Genomic DNA, 23969 nt, shown 5'->3' with positions numbered 1-23969 from the left:
ATATCAATATCACATACAGACATATCAATATCACATACAGACATATCAATATCACATACAGACATATCAATATTACATACAGACATATCAATATCACATACAGACATATCAATATCACATACAGACATATCAATATCACATACAGACATATCAATATCACATACAGACATATCAATATCACATACAGACATATCAATATTACATACAGACATATCAATATTACATACAGACATATCAATATTACATACAGACATATCAATATTACATACAGACATATCAATATTACATACAGACATATCAATATTACATACAGACATATCAATATTACATACAGACATATCAATATTACATACAGACATATCAATATTACATACAGACATATCAATATTACATACAGACATATCAATATCACATACAGACATATCAATATTACATACAGACATATCAATATTACATATCAATATTACATACAGACATATCAATACAGACATATCAATATTACATACAGACATATCAATACAGACATATCAATATTACATACAGACATATCAATATTACATACAGACATATCAATATTACATACAGACATATCAATATTACATACAGACATATCAATATTACATACAGACATATCAATATTACATACAGACATATCAATATTACATACAGACATATCAATATCACATACAGACATATCAATATTACATACAGACATATCAATATTACATACAGACATATCAATATTACATACAGACATATCAATATTACATACAGACATATCAATATTACATATCAATATTACATACAGACATATCAATACAGACATATCAATATTACATACAGACATATCAATACAGACATATCAATATTACATACAGACATATCAATACAGACATATCAATATCACATACAGACATATCAATATTACATATCAATATCACATACAGACATATCAATATTACATACAGACATATCAATATTACATACAGACATATCAATATCACATACAGACATATCAATATCACATACAGACATATCAATATCACATACAGACATATCAATATTACATACAGACATATCAATATTACATACAGACATATCAATATTACATACAGACATATCAATATCACATACAGACATATCAATATTACATACAGACATATCAATATTACATACAGACATATCAATATCACATACAGACATATCAATATTACATACAGACATATCAATATTACATACAGACATATCAATATTACATACAGACATATCAATATTACATACAGACATATCAATATTACATACAGACATATCAATATTACATACAGACATATCAATATCACATACAGACATATCAATATTACATACAGACATATCAATATTACATACAGACATATCAATATCACATACAGACATATCAATATCACATACAGACATATCAATATTACATACAGACATATCAATATTACATACAGACATATCAATATTACATACAGACATATCAATATTACATACAGACATATCAATATTACATATCAATATTACATACAGACATATCAATATTACATACAGACATATCAATATTACATACAGACATATCAATATCACATACAGACATATCAATATCACATACAGACATATCAATATCACATACAGACATATCAATATTACATATCAATATTACATACAGACATATCAATATTACATACAGACATATCAATATTACATACAGACATATCAATATCACATACAGACATATCAATATCACATACAGACATATCAATATCACATACAGACATATCAATATCACATACAGACATATCAATATTACATATCAATATTACATACAGACATATCAATATTACATACAGACATATCAATATTACATACAGACATATCAATATCACATACAGACATATCAATATCACATACAGACATATCAATATCACATACAGACATATCAATATTACATACAGACATATCAATATTACATACAGACATATCACATACAGACATATCAATATCACATACAGACATATCAATATTACATATCAATATCACATACAGACATATCAATATTACATACAGACATATCAAAAGGTTTTCACTATTTGAACAGTGGAAGAACATTTTTCAGAAAAGCTCCTACTTTGTAGATTACTTTTTGTTTTTCAGATTTTAGTAATGCAATTAATTTGAACATAGAAGGGTGATTGATAAAATAAATATCTGATAAGTCTGTTTTTAACAGAGATACAAATTGGGTACCTCCCCAGCTCACATAATGTTGACATTTGTCGTGTGGATAGTTTGACTTTGTTGTGTGGATAGTTTGACTTTGTCGTGTGGATAGTTTGACTTTGACGTGTGGATAGTTTGACTTTGACGTGTGGATAGTTTGACTTTGTTGTGTGGATAGTTTGACTTTGTCGTGTGGATAGTTTGACTTTGACGTGTGGACAGTTTGACTTTGTTGTGTGGATAGTTTGACTTTGTCGTGTGGATAGTTTGACTTTGACGTGTGGATAGTTTGACTTTGACGTGTGGATAGTTTGACTTTGACGTGTGGATAGTTTGACTTTGTCGTGTGGATAGTTTGACTTTGTCGTGTGGATAGTTTGACTTTGTCGTGTGGATAGTTTGACTTTGACGTGTGGATAGTTTGACTTTGACGTGTGGATAGTTTGACTTTGACGTGTGGATAGTTTGACTTTGACGTGTGGATCGTTTGACTTTGACGTGTGGATAGTTTGACTTTGACGTGTGGATAGTTTGACTTTGACGTGTGGATAGTTTGACTTTGACGTGTGGATAGTTTGACTTTGATGTGTGGATAGTTTGTCTTTGACGTGTGGATAGTTTGACTTTGACGTGTGGATAGTTTGACTTTGACGTGTGTGGTTTAATATATTGTTGCTGTAGGGAGGAAACCACCTAAGATGTTTTTGATTATTTTCTCTCTTCTTTGGCATAAATCAGTTCTAGTTTATCAACTAGTGATGATATAAATGTAATGTTTATGATGTTTATGTTTATGTTTATGATGGTTGTCATGGTGATGATATAAATGTAATGTTTATGATGTTTATGTTTGTTTATGTTTATGATGGTTGTCATGGTGATGTATAAATGTAATGTTTATGATGGTTGTCATGGTTTCAGCATTGATCGTCAGAGAGCAGAGTCTCCTGTACCCAGCTGTGTCTCCATGAAGAGTGACAAGTCTATAGGAGGATTTATGAACTTCAAAGATGGACACCACTCTGCTGATCAGAGGTCAGTGTGTAAAACTATCAGAAAACAACACATGATATAGTTTTATTAGACTCTACTGATCAGAGGTCAGAATGTCTCTCCTACATTTAGTGCAGCATCTTAAATTAAAAGAGAGGAAAGTTCGAATCCGGGTCACGTCACCAATGTAACGCCCAGGATTTGATCTCCGGTCTCCTGCATGAAAGTCCAACATCTAAACCACTAGACCAAAGGGATATCCGAGTTCGAATCCCGGGCGTTACATTGGTGCCGTGACCCGGATCGGGTTTCCCCGTGGGAGGAGGTCTAAAGGGGGGTGAGTGGAGCAGAGTGGCTCACAGCCTGATGGTGGCGCTATAGTGTAGCAGAGTGGCTCAGAGCCTGATGGTGGCGCTATAGTGTAGCAGAGTGGCTCAGAGCCTCAGCCTGATGGTGGCGCTATAGTGTAGCAGAGTGGCTCACAGCCTCAGCCTGATGGTGGTGCTATAGTGTAGCAGAGTGGCTCAGAGCCTCAGCCTGATGGTGGCGCTATAGTGTAGCAGAGTGGCTCACAGCCTGATGGTGGCGCTATAGTGTAGCAGAGTGGCTCACAGCCTGATGGTGGCGCTATATTGTAGCAGAGTGGCTCACAGCCTGATGGTGGCGCTATAGTGTAGCAGAGTGGCTCACAGCCTGATGGTGGCGCTATAGTGTAGCAGAGTGGCTCACAGCCTGATGGTGGCGCTATAGTGTAGCAGAGTGGCTCAGAGCCTGATGGTGGTGCTATAGTGTAGCAGAGTGGCTCAGAGCCTGATGGTGGCGCTATAGTGTAGCAGAGTGGCTCACAGCCTGATGGTGGCGCTATAGTGTAGCAGAGTGGCTCAGAGCCTGATGGTGGCGCTATAGTGTAGCAGAGTGGCTCACAGCCTGATGGTGGCGCTATAGTGTAGCAGAGTGGCTCACAGCCTGATGGTGGCGCTATAGTGTAGCAGAGTGGCTCAGAGCCTCAGCCTGATGGTGGCGCTATAGTGTAGCAGAGTGGCTCAGAGCCTGATGGTGGCGCTATAGTGTAGCAGAGTGGCTCACAGCCTGATGGTGGCGCTATAGTGTAGCAGGTTCAGAGCCTGATGGTGGCGCTATAGTGTAGCAGAGTGGCTCAGAGCCTGATGGTGGCGCTATAGTGTAGCAGAGTGGCTCACAGCCTGATGGTGGCGCTATAGTGTAGCAGAGAGTCTCACAGCCTGATGGTGGCGCTATAGTGTAGCAGAGTGGCTCACAGCCTGATGGTGGCGCTATAGTGTAGCAGAGTGGCTCACAGCCTGATGGTGGCGCTATAGTGTAGCAGAGTGGCTCACAGCCTGATGGTGGCGCTATAGTGTAGCAGAGAGGCTCACAGCCTGATGGTGGCACTATAGTGTAGCAGAGAGGCTCACAGCCTGATGGTGGCGCTATAGTGTAGCAGAGTGGCTCACAGCCTGATGGTGGCGCTATAGTGTAGCAGAGTGGCTCACAGCCTGATGGTGGCGCTATAGTGTAGCAGAGTGGCTCAGAGCCTGATGGTGGCGCTATAGTGTAGCAGAGTGGCTCAGAGCCTGATCCAGAGGGATATCCCTTTGGTCTAGTGGTTAAGATGTTGGACCTTCACGCAGGGGACCAGAGTTCACTATAAACACACTGAGGACACAACCGTCTTTAGTTCACTATAAACACACTGAGGACACAACCGTCTTTAGTTCACTATAAACACGCTGAGGACACAACCGTCTTTAGTTCACTATAAACACACTGAGGACACAACCGTCTTTAGTTCACTATAAACACACTGAGGACACAACCGTCTTTAGTTCACTATAAACACACTGAGGACACAACCGGCTTTAGTTCACTATAAACACAAGACATCCATCTCCCTCACTCTCTCACTCGCACGCACGCACACACGCACGCACGCACGCACGCACGCACGCACACACGCATGCACACATACACACGTGCGCACACGCGCAAGTGGATGCGCAAACTTGTAAAACTCTACAACAAGTGCTTCAGGATAGCATCTCCTTCTCCATATATGGTCGACTGACAATTATTGCAGACACTGAACAGAATTTTGCCGATGTCTGATCAGCTCTCGGCTTATTGGGCCTGCCTGCAATCTGCAGGCCCCTCGCGATTTATGGACATTACCGAGGCTTCCAGATATCAACACAAGTAGTTTACATTTGTAGCCAAGCTGTATAATAGCATCCTTAAGACGCTGGTACTTAAGCACCTTGGTAAGGAATGCCTCTTCCAGACTGTGGTCAAATGTACATGCCACTTCCAAAATGGTCACTTCTCTACTGTCCTCATCAACAACAACAATATCTGGTGTATTAGCTGTGACATCTGAAAAGGCATCATTTTCATTATTGTGCATGAACATGGCAGTCGAAACACGTGAGTGCCATTTTGGCAGATGATGAAACATACGTATGTCCTTAGCTAATAGGTCAACAATTCTGTCGTGCCTAGCAATGTACATTCCCTTATATACATAGCAGCCATTCAGAATATGTGACAGTGTTTCTGTAAGTGGAGTGTGGTCATGGTGCAGACAATGAGGAGGATGAGTCCATTTTAAGGTTGGGCTTTCTTCTAAACCCCAAGAAACTAGGCTGGCCCTCTGCTGCCCTCTGCTGCCAGGACGGCACTTTACGCCGTTTCATATCTAGAAACAGAGAAGATCTAGCAAGTTCCCTGACAGTCGTGTCATCACTAACATGTTTAACATGTTTATCAAGTTATCAAGTTATTTCCCAGCATCCCCCCCCCTCCTCCAACAATACAGATAGATTTACAACCAGTAAAACCTCCTGACCTCTACTGTCTCTGTCATCATGTTGCATTGACCTGAAACCAGCCTGATGTTGTTAGACTTTGATACGGAACATGTTTAAACAGCTCATAGAATCATAAAGTTTAATATCTAACTCACACTTTAAGAAACACTTCATTATTTTCAACGGACGGTACATAAATATGTCATTTCTCCTGTGAAATGTGGATAATTTGACTTGACTTGAATCTAAGTGATTTAATATATTGATGTGTAGTGTGAGTAACATAGTGCTCTCTGTAAAGCAGAAAAGGAGTCCATCCAATTCTCTCTGGTTCAGTCTGTGCTAGACAGAGAATACATAGTGTTGGATAAGTGACGTGACAATAAGATATGACATCATAGAAACGTGACATCATAGGAACAAGGCTGACCTCACTGGAGACATCTAACAGATCACTGTAACTATCAATAAAGGTACAAAAGCCAAAATAAATAAGTACATTGTAAAACAAACAACACATGATATAGTTTAAAATCATTGTCAAGGATGTTAATACTATCCTGTCAAACTGCATCTTTTAAACTAGAAGGCTGACCAGTGACCACTATGCTGATCATAGCCCTATATTTGTCTCCACCAGGCCCAAGGCATGGGGAGAGAGTATGTTTTGCACTCCGTCCGTGTGTGTGTGTGTGTGTCCGTCCGTCCTTCCTTCCGTCCGTCTGTGTACAGCTAATCTCCGGCACCGTTAACCCGGTCGATGCCAAACTTTGCACACACACTCCCTGGATGCCAACGATGAACCTCTGCCCCGCATTTTCCAGAACGGCCTGTTATAGCGCCACCATGAGGCAGCTTTTCACATGTTTTACCTAAAACTGCACCGATCTGCGTGAAACGTTGCATGCACACTCCCTAGAGGCCAAGGACAAACCTTTGACCTGCATTTTCCGCATCTGCCTTTTATAGCGCCACCAGGAGGCCGACTTTTGTAAAACACATTTTTTGATATTACTCCTCCAGATTCTGTCCAAAAATCTCACAAATCGTTACACAGTATCTCTATGGTCATGTGCTCAAGTCGGATCTGTCCGATATTTCATATTCCATCCTAATTGGCTATAATTGGCTTTCACAGTTTGCAAGATTGCCCCGTTTTGAACAAAAGCCTCAAATCATGAACGCAGCATGCAATTTACGTGAAATCTTTCACACATTTTCTTACTGGGCTGAGGAATATATCCCACCCTTTTCAAATTGGCCTGTTATAGCGCCACCAACAGGTTGATTTTTGCAAATCACATTTTTGGAACAAAATGCCTCAAATCATCCAATTGCCATCAAAGGCAAACATGTTTATATTACTCCTAAACATTTTGCCAAACATCTCACACAGTCCTGTCCTCCTGGTGGAGACCTGTGCCCAGAAGGGCACTTTTTCTAGTTAGTTGATCAGTCGGTTGGCTCCCGATATAAACGTATAGGACCTCTCCTCCCCTCCAACGACCACTCACACACACAGACGCACCCACATTTACAGACAGATTTACAACCAGTAAACTCTACTGTCTCTGTCATCATGTTGCATTGACCTGAAAACAACCTGATGTTAGACTTTGATACAGTAGCCTACATGTTTAAACAGCTCATAATAAAGTTTAATATCTAAGTCACATTGTAAGAAGCACTTTCCAGACACGTTCACACATAGACATCAAATAACAGGCCAAATCATGCTTTACCTACAGTATATAAACTGCCCCCCCCCCTGGTATGGATACATAGCCTACTACAAACCTACGTCAAATCTGAGAATACATTTTTTACCAAGAATTTTCTTCGCCAATGTTTTTGTAAAGGTGTCTACTAACATATCTATAGTCACCAATGTGTGTGTAAAGGTGTCTACTAACATATCTATAGTCACCAATGTGTGTGTAAAGGTATCTACTAACATATCTACAGTCACCAATGTGTGTGTAAAGGTATCTACTAACATATCTACAGTCACCAATGTGTTTGTAAAGGTGTCTACTAACATATCTATAGTCACCAATGTGTTTATAAAGGTGTCTACTAACATATCTATAGTCACCAATGTGTGTGTAAAGGTGTCTACTAACATATCTATAGTCACCAATGTGTTTGTATGGTGTCTACTAACATATCTATAGTCACCAATGTGTTTGTAAAGGTGTCTACTAACATATCCCACATTGGTTTATATTCAACCACCCTAGGGGAATTGTTGACAGCTGCTGAAAGTACCATACAACCATTATAAGGCAAAATGTTCTAAATTTCATTATGCTTTAAGTAGCATGTGACGTGACATGTCAAACTAAGGGGTTTTCATCATTCTGAATCCATTCTAAGCATTAGTTTTGCACAAAAAACACTCCTTGGGCTAAAAACGGCCATAGCCGTCATCACAAATGTCATGAGGTTGGCACATTTGGGCAAGTGGCTATGGCCAAACTAGGGGTCAAACAAGGGGGTTTTCATGATTCTGAACCCATTCCAAGCATTAGTTTTGCACAAAAATACTCCTTGGGATAAATTCAGCCATAGCCACTTGCCCAAATGTGCTGAACTCATCACATTTGTGATGACGGCTATGGCCGTTTTTAGCCTTTTTATTTCAGAAGTGTAAAATCCTCCAGTGAACATTCTAAACATTAAAGGTTCCTTATGTTCCTGTCAGGGTTGATCATCAGAGAGCAGAGTCTCCTGTACCCAGCTGTGTCTCCATGAAGAGTGACACGTCCAAGGGTCGAATTATGAACTTCAAAGATGGACGCCAGTCTTCCAGAAAGAGGTGAGAATGTAAAACAGACACACACAGTTAGTTACTTTGACATAAATGTATAAAACATTGGGTACAAACAATAATCGAAAACCCATGAATATAACATTTAAAAAAGGTACAATACATTAAAATATACAATACACAACACAAAATCTCTTTACTCGTACAACAGGAGCTTTCTGTTGATTATATGCACACGGCTGCCATCTTGCCAGCAAGGTGCTACCTAGGTGCAACTTCCCATAGACAGCCCATTCATCCAAACAGAACAGTCCTATCTAATTGTATTAAATAACGTCAAACTCACCAACATTGCAGCTGTACGGAAAGCTTGAATTATCCTCTTTTTGCAATGTGTTTGTGTAATAAAAATCCACTGTAGACATGTTATGAGCTACTCCCTGTCAAGGAATTCCTTGCAGATGATTTTTTTCTAAGTGCTGGAGTTTGGAAGCGCTCGTTGACTATCACTCAACAGCCCATGTGTACCACCTGTTTAGAATGTGCACATACTGGCATTATGTGCACATTCTATGCAGGAGGCAGCAGGAGGTTGCTTTACTGATAACGAACACACACACACAACATGAAATAAATGCTTAAACATGTAGCTAGGTCTAATGTTAGAGACCACAGAAGACATGTGAAATAAATGCTTAAACATGTAGCTAGGTCTAATGTTAGAGACCACAGAAGACATGTGAAATAAATGCTTAAACATGTAGCTAGGTGTAATGTTAGAGACCACAGAAGACATGTAAAATAAATGCTTAAACATGTAGCTAGGTGTAATCATGTTAGAGACCACAGAAGACATGTGAAATAAATGCTTAAACATGTAGCTAGGTGTAATGTTAGAGACCACAGAAGACGTGTGAAATAAATGCTTAAACATGTAGCTAGGTGTAATGTTAGAGACCACAGAAGTGAACATTACTGTTGTCTATAGACATTACTCTATAGACAAATTCACAGAGGGTTGCCCTGGTGCGGCCATTACTGAGGTGTACGAGCAGCAGCACTGATTAGCTACACCTGATCTACGGAGCACTGCTCCATGGATTAGGTAGGGGTGCCCAGGCCATTCAGGCCTTTTTATTTCAGAGAAGTGGTGAACATTCTAAACATTAAACGGTTCCTTATGTTCCTGTCAGGGTTGATCATCAGAGAGCAGAGTCTCCTGTACCCAGCTGTGTCTCCATGAAGAGTGACACGTCCAAGGGTCGAATTATGAACTTCAAAGATGGACGCCAGTCTTCCAGAAAGAGGTGAGAATGTAAAACAGACACACACAGTTAGTTACTTTGACATAAATGTATAAAACATTGGGTACAAACAATAATCGAAAACCCATGAATATAACATTTAAAAAAGGTACAATACATTAAAATATACAATACACAACACAAAATCTCTTTACTCGTACAACAGGAGCTTTCTGTTGCTCCAAAAGTGACAGGCAGGCATGGAGCATATCTCTGATGTCAGGAAGAAAACAATTAACTCCAAAATGTAAATCTTTCAGGAAATGAAAAACATGTTTTTTCAGGAAATTAAGAAAACCTTATATTTTGAATACAAAGCAATACAGCCTCATCAAAGTTGGTGTTGTGACTTTATATAGAGGGGGAGAGGTGGTGGAGTTAGCTGCTTTAGCAGACAGTTTGAGAGGGGGAGAGGTGGTGGAGTTAGCTGCTTTAGCAGACAGTTTGAGAGGGGGAGAGGTGGTGGAGTTAAGTGCTTTATAGCAGACAGTTTGAGAGGGGAGAGGTGGTGGAGTTAGCTGCTTTAGCAGACAGTTTGAGGGTCCAATGGAGTTAAGAGGTTTTTTCCCAAGCGTTTTTAACTACTTTCCTTTGGTTCAATATTTTGGAAACTGTATAGTGTTCAATAGCACTGATTTATGGAATAAAATCAAAAACCTCAAAAAGGGAGTTAGGAGGTTTCCTCCCGACAGCAACGTATGCAAAGTTCCTCTGTTAGTTCACACACACACAGACACACACAGACACACACAGACACAAACAGACACACAGACACACACACAGACACACACAGACGCACACACACACACAGACTCACACAGACACTCGTGTCGTGTCCATATTTCACTGTCTTGTGTGAGGAGACACAGCAGTATGTGCTGTTCATTTTGCACGCATGCACGCACACACGCACGCACACACGCACACACACGCGCACGTGTGTGTGCACACACGCGCACACACACACAGTCTTCATGTTGTTTCCAATAACTAGTGATGTTGGTCAGTAGGAATATCTTTAGACATTCTATAGGCTCTTCTGTTCTATGCAAATCATTGTCAAGGATGTTAATACTATCCTGTCAAACTGTATCTTTTAAACTAGAAGGCTGACCAGTGACCACTATGCTGATCATAGCTCTATATTTAGTTGATCAGTCGGTTGGCTCCCGAGATAAACGTATAGGACCTCTCCTCCCCTCCAACGACCACTCACAGACGCACCCACATTTACAGACAGATTTACAACCAGTAAACTCTACTGTCTCTGTTATCATGTTGCATTGGCCTGAAAACAACCTTAGACTTTGATACGGAACATGATTAAACAGCTCATAGAATCATAAAGTTTAATATCTAACTCACATTTTAAGAAGCACGTCATTATTTTCAACGGACGGTACATCATCATCATCATTTTATTTAACTCACGACCATGATCACATGGTACAGATTCATAAATGGTATACAATAAAAAGTATACAATACAATACACAATATCACATACAGACATATCAATATTACATACAGACATATCAATATTACATACAGACATATCAATATTACATACAGACATATCAATATTACATACAGACATATCAATATTACATACAGACATATCAATATTACATACAGACATATCAATATTACATACAGACATATCAATATCACATACAGACATATCAATATTACATACAGACATATCAATATTACATACAGACATATCAATATTACATACAGACATATCAATATTACATACAGACATATCAATATCACATACAGACATATCAATATTACATACAGACATATCAATATCACATACAGACATATCAATATTACATACAGACATATCAATATTACATACAGACATATCAATATTACATACAGACATATCAATATTACATACAGACATATCAATATCACATACAGACATATCAATATCACATACAGACATATCAATATCACATACAGACATATCAATATTACATACAGACATATCAATATTACATACAGACATATCAATATCACATACAGACATATCAATATTACATACAGACATATCAATATTACATATCAATATTACATACAGACATATCAAAAGGTTTTCACTATTTGAAAAGTGGAAGAACATTTTTTAGAACAGCACCCACTTTGTAGATTACTTTTTGTTTTTCAGATTTTAGTAATGCAATTAATTTGAACATAGAAGGGTGATTGATAAAATAAATATCTGATAAGTCTGTTTTTAACAGAGATACAAATTGGGTACCTCCCCAGCTCACATAACGTTGACATTTGTCATGTGGATAGTTTGACTTTGACGTGTGTGGTTTAATATATTGTTGCTGTAGGGAGGAAACCACCTAAGATGTTTTTGATTATTTTCTCTCTTCTTTGGCATAAATCAGTTCTAGTGTATCAACTAGTGATGATATAAATGTAATGTTTATGATGTTTATGTTTGTTTATGTTTATGATGGTTGTCATGGTGATGTATAATTTTCCATGTTGTCATGGTTTCAGCGTTGATCGTCAGAGAGCAGAGTCTCCTGTACCCAGCTGTGTCTCCATGAAGAGTGACTGGTCTAAGGATGGATGGATTGACTTCAAAGATGGACACCACTCTACTGATCAGAGGTCAGTGTGTAAAACTATCAGAAAACAACACATGATATAGTTTTACTAGACTCTACTGATCAGAGGTCAGAATGTCTCTCCTACATTTAGTGCAGCATCTTAAATTAAAAGAGGAAAGTTCGAATCCGGGTCACGTCACCAATGTAACGCCCAGGATTCGAACTCCGGTCTCCTGCATGAAAGTCCAACATCTAAACCACTAGACCAAAGGGATATCCGAGTTCGAATCCCGGGCGTTACATTGGTGCCGTGACCCGGATCGGGTTTCCCCGTGGGAGGAGGTCTAAAGGGGGGTGAGTGTAGCAGAGTGGCTCACAGCCTGATGGTGGCGCTATAGTGTAGCAGAGTGGCTCAGAGCCTCTGCCTGATGGTGGCGCTATAGTGTAGCAGAGTGGCTCACAGCCTGATGGTGGCGCTATAGTGTAGCAGAGTGGCTCAGAGCCTGATGGTGGCGCTATAGTGCAGCAGAGTGGCTCAGAGCCTGATGGTGGCGCTATAGTGTAGCAGAGTGGCTCAGAGCCTGATGGTGGCGCTATAGTGCAGCAGAGTGGCTCAGAGCCTGATGGTGGCGCTATAGTGTAGCAGAGTGGCTCACAGCCTGATGGTGGCGCTATAGTGTAGCAGAGTGGCTCACAGCCTGATGGTGGCGCTATAGTGTAGCAGAGTGGCTCACAGCCTGATGGTGGCGCTATAGTGTAGCAGAGTGGCTCACAGCCTGATGGTGGCGCTATAGTGTAGCAGAGTGGCTCACAGCCTGATGGTGGCGCTATAGTGTAGCAGAGTGGCTCACAGCCTGATGGTGGCGCTATAGTGTAGCAGAGTGGCTCAGAGCGTGATGGTGGCGCTATAGTGTAGCAGAGTGGCTCACAGCCTGATGGTGGCGCTATAGTGTAGCAGAGTGGCTCAGAGCCTGATGGTGGCGCTATAGTGTAGCAGAGAGGCTCACAGCCTGATGGTGGCGCTATAGTGTAGCAGAGAGGCTCACAGCCTGATGGTGGCGCTATAGTGTAGCAGAGTGGCTCAGAGCCTGATGGTGGCGCTATAGTGTAGCAGAGTGGCTCACAGCCTGATGGTGGTGCTATAGTGTAGCAGAGTGGCTCACAGCCTGATGGTGGCGCTATAGTGTAGCAGAGTGGCTCAGAGCCTGATGGTGGCGCTATAGTGTAGCAGAGTGGCTCAGAGCCTGATGGTGGCGCTATAGTGTAGCAGAGTGGCTCAGAGCCTGATGGTGGCGCTATAGTGTAGCAGAGAGGCTCACAGCCTGATGGTGGCGCTATAGTGTAGCAGAGTGGCTCTCAGCCTGATGGTGGCGCTATAGTGTAGCAGAGTGGCTCACAGCCTGATGGTGGCGCTATAGTGTAGCAGAGTGGCTCTCAGCCTGATGGTGGCGCTATAGTGTAGCAGAGTGGCTCACAGCCTGATGGTGGCGCTATAGTGTAGCAGAGTGGCTCACAGCCTGATGGTGGCGCTATAGTGTAGCAGAGTGGCTCACAGCCTGATGGTGGCGCTATAGTGTAGCAGAGTGTCTCACAGCCTGATGGTGGCGCTATAGTGTAGCAGAGTGGCTCACAGCCTGATGGTGGCGCTATAGTGTAGCAGAGTGGCTCACAGCCTGATGGTGGCGCTATAGTGTAGCAGAGTGGCTCACAGCCTGATGGTGGTGCTATAGTGTAGCAGAGTGGCTCACAGCCTGATGGTGGCGCTATAGTGTAGCAGAGTGGCTCAGAGCCTGATGGTGGCGCTATAGTGTAGCAGAGTGGCTCAGAGCCTCTGCCTGATGGTGGCGCTATAGTGTAGCAGAGTGGCTCAGAGCCTCTGCCTGATGGTGGCGCTATAGTGTAGCAGAGTGGCTCTCAGCCTGATGGTGGCGCTATAGTGTAGCAGAGTGGCTCTCAGCCTGATGGTGGCGCTATAGTGTAGCAGAGCTGCTCACAGCCTGATGGTGGCGCTATAGTGTAGCAGAGTGGCTCACAGCCTGATGGTGGCGCTATAGTGTAGCAGAGTGGCTCACAGCCTGATGGTGGCGCTATAGTGTAGCAGAGTGGCTCACAGCCTGATGGTGGCGCTATAGTGTAGCAGAGTGGCTCACAGCCTGATGGTGGCGCTATAGTGTAGCAGAGTGGCTCAGAGCCTCAGCCTGATGGTGGCGCTATAGTGTAGCAGAGTGGCTCACAGCCTGATGGTGGCGCTATAGTGTAGCAGAGTGGCTCACAGCCTGATGGTGGCGCTATAGTGTAGCAGAGTGGCTCACAGCCTGATGGTGGCGCTATAGTGTAGCAGAGTGGCTCACAGCCTGATGGTGGTGCTATAGTGTAGCAGAGTGGCTCACAGCCTGATGGTGGCGCTATAGCAGAGTGGCTCAGAGCCTCAGCCTGATGGTGGCGCTATAGTGTAGCAGAGTGGCTCACAGCCTGATGGTGGCGCTATAGTGTAGCAGAGTGGCTCACAGCCTGATGGTGGTGCTATAGTGTAGCAGAGTGGCTCACAGCCTGATGGTGGCGCTATAGCAGAGTGGCTCAGAGCCTCAGCCTGATGGTGGTGCTATAGTGTAGCAGAGTGGCTCAGAGCCTGATGGTGGCGCTATAGTGTAGCAGAGTGGCTCAGAGCCTGATCCAGAGGGATATCCCTTTGGTCTAGTGGTTTAGATGTTGGACCTTCACGCAGGGGACCAGAGTTCGAATCCCGGGCGCTACACAAGCACTCAGTTGAGTAGTTCACAGTAAGAGCGTATCGGGTGCAAAGTGGCCTGAAACCTCCTGACCTCTTCTGGCCGGGGACCCCCGCCCCGCCCCGCCCCCTCCCGACCCCCAATATAAATTGACTGCTACAATAACCTTAATAATAGAGACAATACACCATAAATAAATACTGAAACCAGATATAATCATTAGGGAAGGTGTATGCATGTACTATGTGTACTATGTAAACTCTTCATTTCCATTTTCCAGCCATTCCGTTTTATTTGGGGACCCCACAAAATAATTCGGCGACCCCCCGAGGGGTCGCGACCCACGGGTTGAGAACCCCTGCTCTACTGTCTCTGTCATCATGTTGCATTGGCCTGAAACCAGCCTGATGTTGTTAGACTTTGATACCGAACATGATTAAACAGCTCATAGAATCATAAAGTTTAATATCTAACTCACATTTGATTTGATCAAAGGAGAGTACGAATGATGAAATCCTTCTTGTGAAATGAGGTGAATGTTCAATATAGCTGCCCATGTAAATTTGCTGTTTGGGCTTTTGTGTCTTGTATTTGTTCAACTCATTGTTGACATTTATTTTACGTGACTCTGCAAGGCTAGCCGTCTATAAGAGGGTCTTTAGTACAGGACTTTGGGCACTACAACATGTATTTATATATATTTACAACATGTATTTATATATATTTACAACATGTATTTATATATTTACAACATGTATTTATATATATTTACAACATGTATTTATAACGTGACTCTGCAAGGCTAGTCGTCTATAAGAGGGTCTGTTGTGTAATCCACAGGATGAGTGATAAATCTATGAGTCATTCACTTTGTCCTGAAATCAATATAAAGTCAGTTTGAACATGGAAAAACACAGAGCGATGGCAGCCATGTTCCTTTCCTCCATCAATGATTTACTGCATCGTACCTCCTGTACCAAACATGATAATACAGAATCATTATGTTTTTATGGTCAACGGTTACAAGGACACCACGGTGACCTTGTAACCAATGCCTTTTAGTGACCGCTCCATTCCTGACTGTTTAAACCCCAACCTGTATTTAGTTCCTCTGCTACACTGGTTCTCTGACTGTTTAAACCCCAACCTGTATTTAGTTCCCCTGCTACACTGGTTCTCTGACTGTTTAAACCCCCCAACCTGTATTTAGTTCCCCTGCTACACTGGTTCTCTGACTGTTTAAACCCCAAACTGTATTTAGTTCCCCTGCTACAAGTACACTGGTTCTCTGACTGTTTAAACCCCCACCTGTATTTAGTTCCTCTGCTACACTGGTTCTCTGACTGTTTAAACCCCAACCTGTATTTAGTTCCTCTGCTACACTGGTTCTCTGACTGTTTAAATCCCAAACTGTATTTAGTTCCCCTGCTACACTGGTTCTCTGACTGTTTAAACCCCCAAACTGTATTTAGTTCCCCTGCTACACTGGTTCTCTGACTGTTTAAACCCCAAACTGTATTTAGTTCCCCTGCTACACTGGTTCTCTGACTGTTTAAATCCCAACCTGTATTTAGTTCCCCTGCTACACTGGTTCTCTGACTGTTTAAAAACCCAAACTGTATTTAGTTCCCCTGCTACACTGGTTCTCTGACTGTTTAAACCCCAACCTGTATTTAGTTCCTCTGCTACACTGGTTCTCTGACTGTTTAAACCCCAACCTGTATTTAGTTCCCCTGCTACACTGGTTCTCTGACTGTTTAAACCCCAACCTGTATTTAGTTCCCCTGCTACACTGGTTCTCTGACTGTTTAAAACCCCACCTGTATTTAGTTCCCCTGCTACACTGGTTCTCTGACTGTTTAAAACCCCACCTGTATTTAGTTCCCCTGCTACACTGGTTCTCTGACTGTTTAAAACCCCAAACTGTATTTAGTTCCTCTGCTACACTGGTTCTCTGACTGTTTAAACCCCAACCTGTATTTAGTTCCTCTGCTACACTGGTTCTCTGACTGTTTAAACCCCAAACTGTATTTAGTCCCCCTGCTACACTGGTTATCTGACTGTTTAAACCCCAACATGTATTTAGTTCCCCTGCTACACTGGTTCTCTGACTGTTTAAACCCCAACCTGTATTTAGTTCTCCTGCTACACTGGTTCTCTGACTGTTTAAACCCCAACCTGTATTTAGTTCCCCTGCTACACTGGTTCTCTGACTGTTTAAACCCCAACCTGTATTTAGTTCTCCTGCTACACTGGTTCTCTGACTGTTTAAACCCCAAACTGTATTTATTTGCTACACTCGTTCTCTCGTACATTAACATTTGTCAGAGACGCATTTTTGGACGACACAAAAAACAAAACAGATATTCAGTGGATTATAGTATACATGTGTGTGTGTGTGTGTGTGTGTGTGTGTGTGTGTGTGTGTGTGTGTGTGTGTGTGTGTGTGTGTGTGTGTGTGTGTGTGTGTGTGTGTGTGTGTGTGTGTGTGTGTGTGTGTGTGTGTGTGTGTGTGTGTGTGTGTGTGTGTGTGTGTGTGTGTGTGTGTGTGTGTGTGTGTGTGTGTGTGTGTGTGTGTGTGTGTGTGTGTGTGTGTGTGTCCTCCACAGTGACCAGCAGCAGGGTTCCAGTGGTCAGTCAGCTCAGGAACATCAAACAGATCTGGACTCCATATTTAAGGTACGTCAATGTACAACAACAGCTTTACTTCATCTGCACATAAAATGAATACATAATGAGTTGATCACAATAGAGACAAGTAGGCCTTGTGTCAACAAAGCATTTTATCCACTGAGAAGCTGCTCTGCTAAAATCACTTCCAGAAGTATTTCATCTCTGGACTGCAGGGTGAGATAAAAATGTCAAACACACATAACAGCACTTTGTCCAAAACAAGTGCTTCCAAAAAACGATATACTCCCATGGTTAACCATGTTAACCATGTTAACATGGTTAACCATGTAGTTGCTGCCGGAGTGAGGTCTAGCCAACACCAACTCAGGATTCCTGGATCGCTGCCCTCCACACTCTCCTATCCAACATCAGGTTCTTGAGCTCTGCAGTGTTGTCAGCCAAGCTGTCGCGCCGCAGCACGTCTACATATTACGCTTTTTTCCCCTCCTGGCTTTGCCCTGAGTTGGCTCCCAATTTACTTGCCTCTAGTTCTGGGTGCCTGACGCAGTGCCCTGCCAGCCTCTAGTTCTGGGTGCCTGACGCAGTGCCCTGCCAGCCTCTAGTTCTGGGTGCCTGACGCAGTGCCCTGCCAGCCTCTAGTTCTGGGTGCCTGACGCAGTGCCCTGCCAGCCTCTAGTTCTGGGTGCCTGACGCATTGCCCTGCCAGCCTCTAGTTCTGGGTGCCTGACGCAGTGCCCTGCCAGCCTCTAGTTCTGGGTGCCTGACGCAGTGCCCTGCCAGCCTCTAGTTCTGGGTGCCTGACGCAGTGCCCTGCCAGCCTCTAGTTCTGGGTGCCTGACGCAGTGCCCTGCCAGCCTCTAGTTCTGGGTGCCTGACGCAGTGCCCTGCCAGCCTCTAGTTCTGGGTGCCCGTGTGCCCTGCCAGCCTCATCCTTCTCTCTCTGACTTTGTCCGTGACCCGTGGTAGGTCCCCATAGAGGTCCATATCTCTGATGTGGTCCGTCCATGTGACACCTAGTGCCATTCGTAGCATTCTTGTGTAGACTCCATCCAGGGCTTTTTCCTGTTGTACTGTGAGGGTCCATGTCTCGGCCCCATACAGCAGTACTGACTCCACTGTGAGGGTCCATGTCTCGGCCCCATACAGCAGTACTGACTCCACTGTGAGGGTCCATGTCTCGGCCCCATACAGCAGTACTGACTCCACTGTGAGGGTCCATGTCTCGGCCCCATACAGCAGTACTGACTCCACTGTGAGGGTCCATGTCTCGGCCCCATACAGCAGTACTGACTCCACTGTGAGGGTCCATGTCTCTGCCCCATACAGCAGTACTGACTCCACTGTGAGGGTCCTTGTCTCGGCCCCATACAGCAGTACTGACTCCACTGTGAGGGTCCATGTCTCGGCCCCATACAGCAGTACTGACTCCACTGTGAGGGTCCATGTCTCGGCCCCATACAGCAGTACTGACTCCACTGTGAGGGTCCATGTCTCGGCCCCATACAGCAGTACTGACTCCACTGTGAGGGTCCATGTCTCGGCCCCATACAGCAGTACTGACTCCACTGTGAGGGTCCATGTCTCGGCCCCATACAGCAGTACTGACTCCACTGTGAGGGTCCATGTCTCGGCCCCATACAGCAGTACTGACTCCACTGTGAGGGTCCATGTCTCGGCCCCTTACAGCAGTACAGACTTCACTGTGAGGGTCCATGTCTCGGCCCCATACAGCAGTACTGACTCCACTGTGAGGGTCCATGTCTCGGCCCCATACAGCAGTACTGACTCCACTGTGAGGGTCCATGTCTCGGCCCCATACAGCAGTACTGACTCCACTGTGAGGGTCCATGTCTCGGCCCCATACAGCAGTACTGACTCCACTGTGAGGGTCCATGTCTCGGCCCCATACAGCAGTACTGACTCCACTGTGAGGGTCCATGTCTCGGCCCCATACAGCAGTACTGACTCCACTGTGAGGGTCCATGTCTCGGCCCCATACAGCAGTACTGACTCCACTGTGAGGGTCCATGTCTCGGCCCCATACAGCAGTACTGACTCCACTGTGAGGGTCCATGTCTCGGCCCCATACAGCAGTACTGACTCCACTGTGAGGGTCCATGTCTCGGCCCCATACAGCAGTACTGACTCCACTGTGAGGGTCCATGTCTCGGCCCCATAAAGCAGTACTGACTCCACTGTGAGGGTCCATGTCTCGGCCCCATACAGCAGTACTGACTCCACTGTGAGGGTCCATGTCTCGGCCCCATACAGCAGTACTGACTCCACTGTGAGGGTCCATGTCTCGGCCCCATACAGCAGTACTGACTCCACTGTGAGGGTCCATGTCTCGGCCCCATACAGCAGTACTGACTCCACTGTGAGGGTCCATGTCTCGGCCCCATACAGCAGTACTGACTCCACTGTGAGGGTCCATGTCTCGGCCCCATACAGCAGTACTGACTCCACTGTGAGGGTCCATGTCTCGGCCCCATACAGCAGTACTGACTCCACTGTGAGGGTCCATGTCTCGGCCCCATACAGCAGTACTGACTCCACTGTGAGGGTCCATGTCTCGGCCCCATACAGCAGTACTGACTCCACTGTGAGGGTCCATGTCTCGGCCCCTTACAGCAGTACAGACTTCACTGTGAGGGTCCATGTCTCGGCCCCATACAGCAGTACTGACTCCACTGTGAGGGTCCATGTCTCGGCCCCATACAGCAGTACTGACTCCACTGTGAGGGTCCATGTCTCGGCCCCATACAGCAGTACTGACTCCACTGTGAGGGTCCATGTCTCGGCCCCATACAGCAGTACTGACTCCACTGTGAGGGTCCATGTCTCGGCCCCATACAGCAGTACTGACTCCACTGTGAGGGTCCATGTCTCGGCCCCATACAGCAGTACTGACTCCACTGTGAGGGTCCATGTCTCGGCCCCATACAGCAGTACTGACTCCACTGTGAGGGTCCATGTCTCGGCCCCATACAGCAGTACTGACTCCACTGTGAGGGTCCATGTCTCGGCCCCATACAGCAGTACTGACTCCACTGTGAGGGTCCATGTCTCGGCCCCATACAGCAGTACTGACTCCACAGTAGCTATGAACGGCCGCCTCTTAAGGTCTTCACCCATGTCTGATTTCCACACTCTCCTCAACCCGTGCAAGGCTTTCCAGGCAAGTGCTCTCCGAACCTTCAGATCCTGTTCAGTTGAGGCAGTCCAGGCCCAGAGGAGGTACCTGAAGTCCTCGACTCGCTCGAGCACCGTCCCGTCTGCAGTGGCAATGGTTTTGTCCTCGGTGTTGACTGTCATTACCGTTGTTTTCTTGGCATTGAACTTGAGGCCGATCTTCCTGCACTACTTTTCTACTGCCAGTACTAGCTTTTACAATGACTGTCCATTGTTCTTATGAAGTGGGTTTTATGTCATTGTTCTCTGAGCCAGTCTTATGAAGAGGGTTTTACAACGAATCATTTTACACACTGTGCTCTTGACGTTCTGTTTGAGACTTACTTTAGACTTGGACTTAACACTTAGAACGCCATTGGCCGAGATCTACGTCAATTAAAGCTCATTATTTAATAAAACGCTCAACGCCGTTGCCGTAGATCAACGGCTATTGTGCTTTTATAGCGCTTTCGATCGATCAAGTCATAATGCTACTTACGTTAGCATCGGGTTGCTAGCTGGTGCTCTCAATAACACAGGATCGCAGCATTCAAATCATTGTGGCCATAATCCCCCATTCTATCTGTTTCTTTCAATCGCCTGTATCTCCTATTCCTTGTCCCAGGTGGTTTGGTCAAAACAAGGTTTATGTGTAAGTGTTAATCCTCTTGGTCCCAAGGGGGACATAAGGCTTGGACGATCTGCCTCCATCGGGACCTTCTTGTGCTGCATGTTGTGCCTCAACCATGTCAGCCCCGCCCCGCCCCGCCCCGCCCCGCCCCATGTCAGCTTCATCTGGTTTAGCCCCATGTCAGCTTCATCTGGTTTAGCTCAGGTGGGTCGCCCCATGTCAGCTTCATCTGGTTTAGCTCAGGTGGCCTCGCCCCATGTCAGCTTCATCTGGTTTAGCCCCATGTCAGCTTCATCTGGTTTAGCCCCATGTCAGCTTCACCTGGTTTAGCCCCATGTCAGCTTCATCTGGTTTAGCCCCATGTCAGCTTCATCTGGTTTAGCCCCATGTCAGCTTCATCTGGTTTAGCCCCATGTCAGCTTCATCTGGTTTAGCTCAGGTGGGTCGACCTTGACTTCTTTCCCCTACTGGGGTCCATCTCAGTGGGTCGACCTTGACTTCTTTCCCTACTGGGGTCCATCTCAGTGGGTCGACCTTGACTTCTTTCCCCTACTGGGGTCCATCTCAGTGGGTCGACCTTGACTTCTTTCCCCTACTGGGATCCATCTCAGTGGGTCGACCTTGACTTCTTTCCCTACTGGGGTCCATCTCAGTGGGTCGACCTTGACTTCTTTCCCCTACTGGGGTCCATCTCAGTGGGTCGACCTTGACTTCTTTCCCTACTGGGGTCCATCTCAGTGGGTCGACCTTGACTTCTTTCCCTACTGGGGTCCATCTCAGTGGGTCGACCTTGACTTCTTTCCCCTACTGGGGTCCATCTCAGTGCAACAACCTTTGGGATTCCACTCTGGGCCATTGGGAGAACATGACCCAGCCATCGTAGACGGCAGCGTTTGATTTCCTGCTCATCCTGTGCAGCTCTTTATTTGAGGTCTTCTCAGGCCAGAAGAAGCTACAGGTCTTACGGAGGCCTCCATTGTGGAAGCCATTGATCTTTTTCATGTCCAGTTCTGTCACTCGCCAGCATTCCGAGCCGTACAGCAGCACTGATTCTACGTTGCTGTTGTACAGTCGGACCTTTGATCTTAGACTGGACTGCTTTGACTTCCTGATAGGATGGAGCCTAGGGAAAACATCCATCCATCCATCCATCCATCCATCCATCCATCCATCCACCCACCCACCCACCCACCCACCCATCCATCCATCCATCCAGCATCCATCCATCCATCCATCCATCCACCCAGCCATCCATCCATCCATCCATCCAATCCTTCCATCCATCCATCCATCCATCCACCCAGCCATCCATCCATCCATCCATCCATCCATCCAATCCTTCCATCCATCCATCCATCCATCCATCCATCCACCCACCCATCCATCCATCTACCCATCCATCCATCCAGCCATCCACCCATCCTCATCCGCTTATCCAGACTCGGGTCGTGGGGGTAACGGTTCCAGCAGAGAGCTCCAGACTTCCCTTTCCCTGGCCAACATTATTCACTTCATACTAGAGGATCCTGAGGCGTTCCATGGCCAGCATGGAGATATAATCAACCCACCTGGTCTTTGGTCTGCCCCAATCAATCAATCAATCAATCAATCAATCCAATATTGTTGCGTTTAAACTGTATTAATTATTATGTGTTTCAGCTGCTTGAACAGAATCTCGTAACACTCGTGAAGAAAGAGATGAAGAGGTTCCGGAAGGTTCTGACAACAGATTACCCAGAATGCTTAGAGAGTCAGGGGGAAGAGGGGGAGGAGGAGAGGAGAAGCTTCACAGAGGGAGCTCTGAAGATCACACTGACCCTCCTGAGGAGTCTGAAGATGGACGAGATGGCTGACGACCTGATGATGAGTAAGAAAGACTATTATACCTTTAACATGAATCTATATTTATACCTTTAACATGAATCTATATTTATACCTTTAACATGAATCTATATTTATACCTTTAACATGACTCTATATTTATACCTATAACATGAATCTATATTTATACCTTTAACATGAATCTATATTTATACCTTTAACATGAATCTATATTTATACCTTTAACATGAATCTATAGTTATACCTTTAACATGAATCT

At 44.3% G+C, this 23969-nt stretch overlaps 1 protein-coding gene across 1 annotated transcript in view; it reads left to right on the top strand.

Annotated features, from left to right (window-relative positions):
- LOC306918985 (NACHT, LRR and PYD domains-containing protein 3-like) overlaps positions 1-23969 on the top strand; it is a gene marked incomplete at its 3' end in the record, with an annotated part of 96422 nt that overhangs the window by 39864 nt on the left and 32589 nt on the right. Inside the window, exons 8-12 of the mRNA XM_079531821.1 lie at positions 3160-3273; positions 8758-8871; positions 10017-10130; positions 21991-22072; positions 23528-23735. Coding sequence (XP_079387947.1) covers positions 3160-3273; positions 8758-8871; positions 10017-10130; positions 21991-22072; positions 23528-23735 — 632 coding nt within the window. The remainder of the gene's footprint in view (positions 1-3159; positions 3274-8757; positions 8872-10016; positions 10131-21990; positions 22073-23527; positions 23736-23969) is intronic.

Source organism: Electrona antarctica (genome assembly GCF_951216825.1).
Source record: "Electrona antarctica genome assembly, contig: scaffold_403, whole genome shotgun sequence".
NCBI lineage: Eukaryota > Metazoa > Chordata > Actinopteri > Myctophiformes > Myctophidae > Electrona > Electrona antarctica.
This window is presented reverse-complemented; position numbering and strand designations above follow the sequence as displayed.